An 11,089-nucleotide genomic window follows, 5' to 3' on the forward strand; every position below is an offset into this window, starting at 1 on the left:
CGGGGTCCCGCCGGCCCAGCCCCCATCCCAGGCTCCCAGCCCGTCCCGTTAGGGTTCCCTCCCATCACTGCCAGGCGCGGGGCTGGCGCCACGGCCGGGGCAACGGGGTGAGGGGCTGGGGGAGGACGGGGTGGAGCGGTGGGGGCTGGGCCGGGCTGCAGGGGGCGCGGTCTCGCAGCTGGCCGGCCCGGGGCGCGCGGCGCCGGCTGTAAGTGGATCCAGGTGCGGGGCGGGTCCCGTTGGCCCGGAGCCAGGAATTCGGGGCAGGGGGGCCGGGGGGAGCCAGCGCGTCTCTCCCAGGGAGCCTTGGCCGCCAGCGCCTGCTCCGTGTGCGCCCGCCCGCCGTGGGGGATCGGGGCAGACCGTCCTGTCCGGGGGGGCGCAGACCGGACCCCCCGGCCTGAGCACGGGGGCGGGGGGCCGAGCCAGGACGGTAAGTGAGGCCAGAAGGGATCGAGCCGCGCATGGGTCGGGGGGATGCCCAGGAGCGGAGGGGCCGTGTACGGGCTCAGGGGGTCGGGCCATGCAGGGGTCAGCGGGGGCGGGGATCCTCAGGAGCGGGCCGGGCCTCCGTGAAGGGATCCGGGGAAGAGCCCGGATGGCGTTATCCTTAAAAGCAGGGAAACACGCAGGGCCGTTCTGCGCCCGACCCCTGGAAATCCCGCTTTGTACCCGTGGCGCCAGCCCCGCGCCTGGCAGTGATGGGAAGGAACCCTAACGGGACGGGCTGGGATCGGGGCTGGGCCGGCGCGACCCCGCCAGACCAGCCCCTTCCCCAAGGCCCAAACAAGCCGCTTGTAACGCACTGACCCTAAGCGGGGCGGAGATGGGGGCGGGGGAGAGACCCCCTAGTGGAGCCAGCGCGGAGATGGCTGGGGGGAGGGTAACTAAGATTTTTGGCTGGACCAATGTTTACACTGGGGGCGGGTATCCCCTAACTGCTTGACCCCCCCCCCCCCCCCCCGCTGGCGCATCCCCCACGTTGATTGACCCGACTCCTTCCTTGATCCCTCTCCCCCTTGGAGCTCCCCCACCCACCATCTGTCCTCCCAGTGCTGGGATTCTTCCCCAGTCCCCCCCTCCCCCAGCTCCTCTCCCCCACTGCTGTGACCCCTCCCGGTTTTTCACCTTCCAGCCTGTGGTCCCTACACTGCCTGCCAACCTGCTCCATGGCTGGGATCCCAGCCTGATCCCCAACCCAGCTGCCTCTCCTGTTGCCCAGTCTCTGGCTGACCCCTCACCCCACCTCCTGTGTCCTGCTCTCTCAAGAATGCCCAACTGGAGACAAGTCTTGATAGAGCCTGCCCTTTGGGGATCCCCCTCTGATTGGCTGTCCTCCTCAGTGGTCCGCCTCCTGCTGAAGAGCAGCCAATCAGACCTTGTGCTGATGCAGGGGCTCTTCCTTCAACCACTTTCTTCCAAGAGCAGGACTGAGTTTGGGGTAGAAGGGAGGAGAGTCTGAAGAGTCCAGCTGGACAGCTCCAGTCTGCTCCCTCCTGCCCCCTCCCTTCCCTGTAATACCAGTCCTTGGGGCAACAGCCAGAAAGTAGGGCTCTAGGGACTGTCAATTATACACTCCTCTAGGACACACCCATGTTCCCTTAGGCGCCTGTGCTCTGGCTGACTGGGAGAGGCCACAGGGCTCCAGGCCCTGGAGGCTAATTATACACCCGGCCAGATATAAATACTGACACTGCTGGGTCAGTGAGAAGGCTCCCATTAGACTTTGCATTGGTGGCATCCACACATACTTTGTGCTGTGTACTGGGGTGGGGGAGGAAGATCCTACTTTGTTCCCCTCAATCCCCTAAGGATGCGTCCTTCCCCTGATTCCACTGCTCCCACCAATCCCCTGTTCCCCACCACAATATAATGCTCCTGCCCAGTCTTGATATGTTCTGGCTCCCCACAGTTCTGATTTGCTGATGGCTGCACCAGGATCCCTACCTCCCACAAACTGAGTGGCTGACAAAAAGTAAGCTCTGGAAAATCAAGGAGCTGAGTGGGTGGCTATTCACTTAGCCACTGTTTGGACAGTTCCCCTCAATCCAGACTCTCAGTCCCCTAGGCTCTGCCCTCTGCTACTGCTCACTCAGTCCCCCTCAGTCCAGACCCATGATCCCCCTGCCATCCCAGCCATTGAGGCCCAGTCTCGCAATGGCTGTTTGGCTGCATCAATGGTGAGCCCCTCCAACTCATAACACACCCTGCGTAACACATAACGCTTTGAACCTCACTGTGAAATCTCCAAGGGATCCAGAATTCCTGGAGTCTCTCTTCCATGGAGTTTAGGGGTGGAGAGGCCCAGTGGGAAGATCAAGATTCAATGTATGGTGGGGGGCTGCCACGTTTCTCCCTTTCATCCTCCAAAAGGGGCTGGATGGACACTAGCTTGCGCCCAGTGGGAATAGGAATGGGTGTGGTCTGGATGCTCTGTGGCTCTGAGCCAGTGTGTCCCTGCCAAACTCTTTGGCTTTGAATCTGCTGAGTGTTGGGAGACTGGGAAGGGGAGGGGACGATGGGGGAAGGCTCAGCTAGCAGGGATGAGGATCTGTGTTCCATCTGCTCCAGGGTACTGTGGGATGAGCTCGGCCCCATTGGAGCTGCAAAGACAGGATTGCTGCTCCAAGGCTCAGGAGGAATCACATTCGTTCTTAGCAGTACGGAGGCAATGATGCACAGTGTCATACCATGCCAATGGTCAGATTCAGTTCAGAGGGGTTTTAGATGACCTATCTGGGGGGCACTGGCAGGACTGTGGGCGGGTGATGCTAACCCCTGTCTTACCTCTGGCAGGACCATGTGGCCTGTCTCCTGCCTGCTGCTGGCAGTGCTGGTGGGCGTGGCGCTTTCACAGGAGCTGGAGGAACCTGACTCCTACACGGTAAGAATGTGCCAATGCTGCCCACCCTGCACGTGGCCTCTGGAGGGCCCCATATGGATTGTTTATGCAGAGGTCCCTGGTCTGGTGCTGAGATGCAGCTGCCTCTAGGGTGAGATGTGCAGACTTTGTATGCAGGTATCTCTCAGCAAAACTCCAGTACATTGGAGGGGGTCCATTCCTTATTGCCCCTGAAACTCTGGAATAACAAACTGGGCTGCCCAGCCGCACAAATGGAGACACTAATGCTCTCAGATTACCTAGCAGTTACTCCCTTGCATCCCCCAGGGTTCCTTGCAGCCCCCCATTCCCTGCCCAAATCCAGCTCCCTGGGTGCTACCCTCCCCTCTATTTCAGAGGCTTCCTCCAACCCCCCCCCCACTCCCCTCCATTGGACGTGCTGTGTGCCCTCCCCACCATTATGATTTGTCTGGTCTGGGATATCAATTCATTGTTTTGCCATGTTCAATCTGTTGAGAGTTTTGTGTGCACATGCACTGCCCCCTACTGGAAAGGATGAGCCCTGCTCTGTATGTGTGGGTGTGTCCCTGATCCCTGGTAGAGTCTGTGCAAGGCCTTTAGCTGTTTGCTTGCCCAGAGTTGGCCCTGGACACCTGGGTTCCTCCCCTGACCCTGCAGAGCCCATTAATACTTTCAAGAGCAATGGGGTCTGGTTGGCTCATGGCTAGGGTTTCCAGGTGTCCGGTATTCAGGCCCTCTGCCCGGTAAAAAAATCCAGAAAATACGGGACATGTGCAGTGTCCGGTATTTCCTGGATTTCTGGCTGGGTGCCAAATGGAAGCCTGGCGGGGGCTGGGGGAGCAGCTGGGAGCCCTGGCTGCATCTGATGCCTTGGGGAGGAGGAGAAGCCCTGTCCCCGCTCCTGAGCGCGTGGTGGAACCACAGCCGGACTCACTCACGCTTCTCTGGACCGTGCACAGGACTGACAGCGCCCCGGAATCTGCATGTGCCTGGGTCAGTCCCGCCCCCTGACCCTTCCCGACCAGCTCTGCTGCCCCCGACCTGGACCCCCTCCCGCCCACCCCCGCTTCCTGTTGGCCGGTTCTTCTCCTCCCGATCTCCCCTGGCCAGTTGCACTGCCCCCAACCCCTCCCCCATCTCCCCTGGCCAACCACGCTGCCCCGCCCATCTCCCCTGGCCAGCTGCACTGCCCCCGACTCCTCCCCCATCTCCCCCGGCCAACCATGCTGCCCCACCCATCTCCCCTGGCCAACCACGCTGCCCCGCCCATCTCCCCTGGCCAGCTGCGCTGCCCCGACCCCTCCCCCATCTCCCTGGGCCAACCCCATGCCCACCAGTCCCCCCCCATCACCCCCCCCATCTAGTGTGTCCGGTATTTTTTCTAAACCTACTTGGTGACCCTACTCATGGCCAGCCCTTTGTTTTCCTCACTCCTCTATTTGTGGGTCTTTCCCTCCCCGTTGACCCCTGAGTGTAACGGTCTCCCTCTGCCACCCTTAGGAATGCACGGATGGATACCAGTGGGACTCAGACACACAGCACTGCAAAGGTATGGAGCAGGACAGTGTGGGAAGTGGACAGAAGCTGGGAGCCAGGACTCCTGGGCTCCTCCCCAGGGCTGGGAGAGGAGTGGGGCCTACTGTGATAGAGCAGGGGTGGGGCTGGGAACCAGGACTCCTGGGTTCTACCCCAGGGCTGGAAGAGGAGCAGGGGATAGTGGGTCATGGGGAGGAAGAGCTGGGACTCCCGGGTTCTGACCCTGTGTCTGTCCCCAGACGTGAACGAGTGTGAGACCATCCCCGAGGCCTGCAAGGGGGAGATGAAATGCATCAATCACTATGGCGGGTACCTATGCCTGCCGCGCTCAGCCTCCGTCATCAATGACGTGCACTCCGAGAGCGCTGCACCCCCCAGTGCCCCTCGGCCCCGGCCCCCACGACCCTCACTCACCGCCTCCCACAACACCTGCCCTCAGGGCTATGAGCCTGATGGGCTCGGCTCCTGCCTGGGTGAGTACACCGGCTGGTTGGGGGGAGGAGGGGCAAGGGGCATGGCTGGGGGGAGTGGCAGGGGCAGTGCTCCCTGTAAGCTTTGTGCTTGGGTGGCCACCCAAGAGAGATGCAAATGCCACCCAGCGGATTAGCAGTGTGCCCACAGCCAGCAGCAAATTATTTCTATTGGTGGTGCACATCTGCACTTGCCTCAGTGCAAAGGACAAACATTATTCTGCACATGGTTGGAAAAAATTTGAACATTGGCAGAGGGAACAGCCAGGAGGGGGACATTGCTGGGGAGGACAATTGGGGGCATGACTGGGGGGAAGGCAGAGAGCACAGCCAGGAGGAGGAAATGGCGGGAAGGACAAAAAGGGGGCACAGCTCAGGTGTGTGTGGGGAAGGTGGTTGGTATCACTGGGGGCTATGGGGCAAAGGAGGGTGATTTTATGGGGCAGATACCTCCTGTCTAGGAAGCCCTTGGGGTTAAAGCACGTCCTGGCTAACCCCACATGTCCTGGTGCTGCCCCCTGCAGACGTGGATGAGTGCGAGGAAGAGCTGCATGACTGCCAGCCCAGCCAGGAGTGCATCAACACGGCCGGTGCCTTCCACTGCAAGTGCCCCGACGGCTACCGCAAGATTGGCTCTGAGTGTGTGGGTGAGTGTGCACCAGCCACTGGGGGCGCCTTGCTGCAGGGCTGGGACGCGGACGTGCTTTAACCCCTTCTCTCCCGTGTGGCAGACATCGACGAGTGCCGGTACCGGTACTGCCAGCACCGCTGTGTCAACTCCCCAGGCTCCTTCTCCTGCCAGTGTGAGTCAGGCTTCCAGCTGGCCAGCAACAACCGCTCCTGTGTGGGTAAGGGACCTGCTCTGCCAGAGGGACAATGGGGTCTGAGAGCCAGGACTCCTGAGGTCTCTCCTAGTTCTGGCAGGACAGGGTAGTCTAGTGGTTAGAATGGGGAGTGCTGAGACTCCAGACTCCTGGGTTCTGTTCCTGTTCCCATTTGCATCACCCGGCAGTTTGAACACTGTTGTACACCATCATGGCTCACCCCAGAAGCAGTCGCGTCCTGGTGCTGGGTATATTGGGATGTCTCACTGTGCTTTCCGCACAGATGTGAACGAGTGCGACATGGGGGCGCCGTGCGGGCAGCGTTGTTTCAATACCTACGGCACCTTCATCTGCCGCTGCAACCAGGGCTATGAACTCGACCATGACGGCTTCACCTGCAATGGTAGGTGAGCAGGGTACCCAGTCCTTGCCCTTCCTCTTCCTCTGTCCCTGTTTTTAGCATGGCCCTGCCCAGGCCTAGCTCCTCCCATGTGTAGCCTTGTGTTGTTGTATATCAGCTGCCAGCTTTAATCTCCCTCCTATTTTAGCCCCTCCCTAAATCCAACCCTTCCCATTTCCTTTAGTCCTTTCACACTGGTAATCTCTCCCCTCTAGTCTCCAGTTCTAGCTCCTCCCACTCTGTTCTGTTCCTCCCACTTCTGTGTTCCCTCCCCATATTCCCTTTAGCTATCCCCCTTTGCTTTGCCCCACCCACTTACCTATCCCCTTGCCTTGTGGCCCTTCTTAGCTCCTCCCCCTGCTCTTTTCCCACCATTGGCCAGTGGGGCTGGTTAGGGGGAATCTCTAAAGTGAGGCTGATGGGCACAGACAGATCCTGAGGGTGCAGGTGGGGGGGCACTAGGAGATGAGGGGAGCCCAGCGCACTCACATCTTTCTCCTCCCCCCAGATATTGATGAGTGCAGCTACTCCAGCTATCTGTGCCAGTTCCAGTGCATCAATGAGCCAGGGAGATTCTCCTGTGACTGCCCCCAGGGCTACCAACTCCTGGGCACCCGCCTCTGCCAAGGTACCAATGCTCCCCCACTCCCCACCGCTGTGCCTCCCTCCCCAGGACACTGCCCATCCCAGCTGACCCCAGCCCTGGCTGGCCTAAATAAATCCTGGAACCTCTGCAAGAGCCATTGGAAGGGGGTGGCCTGGCATAGCAGGAGACTGGTGTTGGGACTAAAAGCCATGGCAGAGCTGTGTGAAATGCTGTCTGGGGTTTCCCCCTTCTCTACATTAGCCATCCCAAGAGAGAGACTCAGCTCTGAGCAGATCCCTGTTACTGCCCTAGGGCATCCAGCCTCCAGTGTAGCGGGTCATGGCTAGGAATGGGCAGGGACTCCTGAATTCTGTTCCAGACTCTGAAAAAGTTCTTTCCTTGCCTGGTGCCTCAGTTTCCCCTCCTGCCCCAAGTCTGTTCAGACTGAGGCTCTTTGGTGCAGGGCTTGTCACCATGGCTATGTCTACACTGGCGCGATCTTGTACCAGAGCTATGCAAAGGAGGCTAAGCGTGGAATATCGCCGAGCCTCATTTGCATATCTAATGAACCACCATTTTTGTGGAAGGGGCTCTTGCGCAAGAAGGAGCTGTCTACGCTGCCTCTTCTTGCGCACTCTTGCGCAATGCTGTTACACTGATTATTTTCAGGAATAACAGCATTGCGCAAGAGGGTTTTTCTTGCACAAGAAGGGGTAGGGGCAGTGTAGACAGCTCCTTCTGGCGCAAGAGCCTCTTTTACAAAAGTGGCGGCTCATTAGATATGCAAATGAGGCTTGGTGATATTCCACACTTAACCTCATTTGCATAGCTCTGGTGCAAGATCGTGCCAGCGTAGACATAGCCCATGTGTCTGTGCCTGGCACAGCAGGAGCCTTGATTTTGACCTACAGGTTGTCCTGTGTGGTGTGGGGCTGCTGGGGGAGGTTGCTGATTGTGTTGGGGTTTGTGCATCTGGCACAATGAGAGCCCCAGTCTCGGTTGGGGTCTTTGCTGCGCCTGATCACTGACTCCAGTTACCCCAGTCTCTCCCCTCCACAGATATTAACGAATGTGAGACAGGCACCCACCACTGCACTGAGACCCAGAGGTGCATTAATTTCCATGGGGGCTATCGCTGTGTGGAGAAGAACCGCTGTCTGGAGCCTTACGTGCAGGTGTCTGACAAGTGAGTCTGAGTGGTGGGCGGGGCAGGGACGGGCTGGTCTCCTTTAGCTAAGGAAACACCAGGCTTGTCTGCTTTTACAGTGTAGCTAGTGCTGATCCGTGCGGCAGTGGAGGTGCCAGGCTGCAGGGCCAGAGGGCTCAGGATGGGTCGTGCTTCCTGTGCCTGGGAATGCCACTTTTTCTAAGCACCCAGTAAGTCAGTGAGACCTGGGGATAGCCCCCAGGCATCCTGCTCTCCCTTAACTTTGTCACTCCCCCGCAGTCGCTGTCTGTGCCCCACCACGAACCCTCTGTGCCGGGAGCAGCCCTCGTCCATCGTGCATCGTTACATGAGCATCACAGCTGACCGGACCGTTCCCTCCGATGTCTTCCAGATCCAGGCCACCAGCGTCTACCCCGGGGCTTACAACTCCTTCCAGATCCGCTCTGGCAACGAGCAGGGAGAGTTCTACATCCGGGTGAGTGGGGGGCCTCTGGGCAGGACAGACCACTGCCAAAGGCAGGACTTCCTCTTTTAGCTCAACCAAGAAGAGCAGGGGCTGCTACCCCAAATGCAGGACTTTCTGGGCTGTTCCCAGTACCAGGCAATGGGCATGTTCGCCTTAGCCAGAGCCCCAGCCAGTTGATCTGATCTTGGGGGCAGGAGCTCGTGAACTGCTCCTAGCACCAGGCAGTGGGTGCTTCCCAGAAGGCAGGACTTCCTGCAGTAGTCAACCCTGGTAACCAAAGAGGGGGAACAGCTGTTTCATGGGGGGAGGGGAATAAGGGTGAGCAGACTGAGCCCCTGCAAGAAGGGGAGGAGTTACAGGGAATCACTGAACTAGAGGGGGTGGAGGATGGCACCAGGCAGCTGGGGGGACAGATGCCAGGAGCCCTGACTGGGGCAATGTGCTTGAGCACCAGGAGCTGTAGATGCCCACTAGTTATGGAGGGAGCTGGAGGAGACAGACAGCGGGGGAGAAGCAGGAAGGGCAGGGACACACAGTGAATCAAAGGAGCAGGAAGTGACTACCCTGAGCCCCCTTTTTTCCTTTGCCTCCTTGAACGTGGGGCTAGGGCTAGAGTCATGTCCCTCCGCCCCTTCCCCTCACCTGGGGCCAGATGGCAGCCAATGCCCCCGGAGGTTTGCATTAATTCACATGCTTTCTTGGCAGCAAATCAATAACATCAGTGCCATGCTGGTTCTGGCCCGGCCTGTCACAGGGCCCCGGGAATACGTGCTGGACCTGGAGATGGTGACTATGAACTCACTCATGAGCTACCGCTCCAGCTCGGTGCTACGCCTCACCATCTTCGTGGGAGCCTACTCCTTCTAGTGCCCCAGCCTGGGTAAGATAGGGCTAGTTTGTGGAATTGGGGGGGTCTCTGATTACAATGGGAAGCCCCATTATCTATGGTAGCTGCCCCATCAGACCTTTCCAGACCAAAAGAGATTGCCCCCAGTTCTAGGGCACACCCAGCTCTGAGAAACCTGCGAATGAACCCCAGGTGCAGGGCCAGGTGGAGGCATGGGCAAGCCGGGCAGCTGTCCAGGGCGCCAACCAATGGGGGGGGGCACCTGATGGCAGCTGTAAGGGGTGCGCGGCGTCCCTTACAGTTGCCATCAGGAGCCACGTGCCCAGCTCCCGCAGCGCCCTTCCCCCCATGGCTGCGGGGCCCTGCACCGCCCGGCCCACACACCAGCAGCGCTGGCCTGGCCAGCACATGCGCCGTGCGCCCCGGGGGCAGGCCCTGGGCTGTGCACCAGCAGCGGTGACCGGCCCGCACATGCGCCCTGCGCCCGGAGGGGGGGGGGGGGGGGGCGCGCTGCGCTCCTGGGCACCAAAAGGGTTCAGGCCGGCCCTGCCCAGGTGAGAGGTGGGGGCCCCCTTGGGTGAGTTTCTCCCAACAAAGGTTCCAAGGGGCTAGATCCTGGTTCCTCTGTCCTGCAGACAAAGGCTGAGTGAAGCCAATGCCAGACACTCAGGCTATGTCTAGACTACAATGATCTATTGGAAAGAGGTATGCAAAATATGCTCCCCAATTTGCGTACCTTTTTCTGAAATTTGGCTTATCTACACTGGGCCAAATTTCGGAAAAGCCTCCTCTTTAGGAAGAGCCCATCTTCCCTGTGGAAGGAGAAGACAGAGCTTCTGAAAGAGCACGTCTGCTCTTCCGCAAAAAAAAAAAAAAAAAAAAAAGCAGAAGAGCAGATGCCGTCCTTGGCCACGGCGGAGTTTTTCCAGGATATTTCCGACATCCCAGAAAAACCCTGTAGTGTAGACCTAGCCTGGAACTGAGGGGTGGATTTGCCCTGGAAATTGGGGAGAGCAGCTTATGCAAGGGGGCAGATTATTGCCTCTGCCCCATTGAAGTTTGGCCTCACCCAGCTGTGTTCTGGGCTGGGAATCAGAAGTGTCCTGTCTGTCCGTAAAAGCAAGAAATCCCAGCACTGGTAGAGCCAGCTCAGTTGGACCAAGGAATGGCTGGGGGGTGGGGGATGTGGATTGTAACACACCCTCCCTCTCCTTTTCCTTGGGGGCTAAAGCAGGATGCCAGGCCCCCAATGTGCCTGTTTTCTGCCCCTGCAGGTTGGCACTGGTCCAAAGGGGACAGTGCAACTGGATCCAGCATCGGCACCAGCTCTGGAGAGATGCTAGTGGGGTACAGGACCCCAGGCACCAGCACTGGAAACTGACATGCAGCTGGGCCCACATCTCCCATCCCTTCAGCCTGCCCTGGGCTCTGCTCCTCCCTGGCTGGAGCCCCCGGTGCCAGGCTCCTGCTCAGAGCGGAGGTGTGATTTTGTAGCAGATTTATTCCACTTTCTGGTTTAAAAAAAGGAAAATTTCAGTAAAAGCACCAAGACCAAACCTAGAATAAGGCAAAGCAGGTTGAGTTGGGGGTCTGGGTTCTGCTACCAGCACCACAGTGAGTGTGAGTCTGTATGTGTCTGGGGCTTGGGCAGCACCACGTACAATTGCCTAAGTGTGAAGAAATGAGCCACCTGAATCATAGGCAAATGTGCTCAAAAGTTGGACAGAAGCCCTTCAGTAGGGGATGCTCTCCCCTCTGGGAGTGGGCAAAATGCTCAGGGGAGAGGTAGGGGTGTGGGGTGTGTGTGTCTCTCGCCCGCAGGCTAGAGCAAGGGAACGGGGCAGACATGGGGAGTGGAAGTGGGGGTGGGGGGTCCCGTCCAGCCAGCACGACAAGCTTAGCTCTGGGACAAGATCAAACCAAGCCTGT

The 11,089-nt window shown here is 59.0% G+C and overlaps 1 protein-coding gene across 3 annotated transcripts; it reads left to right on the forward strand.

Moving 5' to 3' along the window:
• Positions 1–253: 253 nt before the first annotated feature.
• Positions 254–10,716, forward strand: EFEMP2 (EGF containing fibulin extracellular matrix protein 2). Of its 3 annotated transcripts, none has more exons than XM_075938995.1 (13): positions 254–433; positions 2,572–2,700; positions 2,797–2,884; positions 4,364–4,412; positions 4,639–4,872; positions 5,394–5,516; positions 5,601–5,717; positions 5,977–6,096; positions 6,602–6,721; positions 7,739–7,865; positions 8,127–8,322; positions 9,019–9,193; positions 10,435–10,716. In XM_075938995.1, the coding sequence occupies exons 2-12, from the start codon at positions 2,672–2,674 to the stop codon at positions 9,178–9,180; spliced, it is 1,365 nt and encodes a 454-aa protein (XP_075795110.1). In that variant the 5' UTR covers positions 254–433; positions 2,572–2,671; the 3' UTR covers positions 9,181–9,193; positions 10,435–10,716. The 3 variants fall into 3 exon arrangements, with proteins under 3 accessions (XP_075795110.1, XP_075795112.1, XP_075795111.1); XM_075938997.1 differs by lacking the exon at positions 2,572–2,700 and adding an exon at positions 1,913–1,975 and having other exon boundaries at positions 256–433; XM_075938996.1 differs by lacking the exon at positions 2,572–2,700 and having other exon boundaries at positions 258–433.
• The last annotated feature ends 373 nt before the right edge of the window (positions 10,717–11,089 follow it).

The sequence above is a fragment of the Pelodiscus sinensis genome, chromosome 11, assembly GCF_049634645.1.
Source record: "Pelodiscus sinensis isolate JC-2024 chromosome 11, ASM4963464v1, whole genome shotgun sequence".
Taxonomy (NCBI): Eukaryota; Metazoa; Chordata; order Testudines; family Trionychidae; genus Pelodiscus; species Pelodiscus sinensis.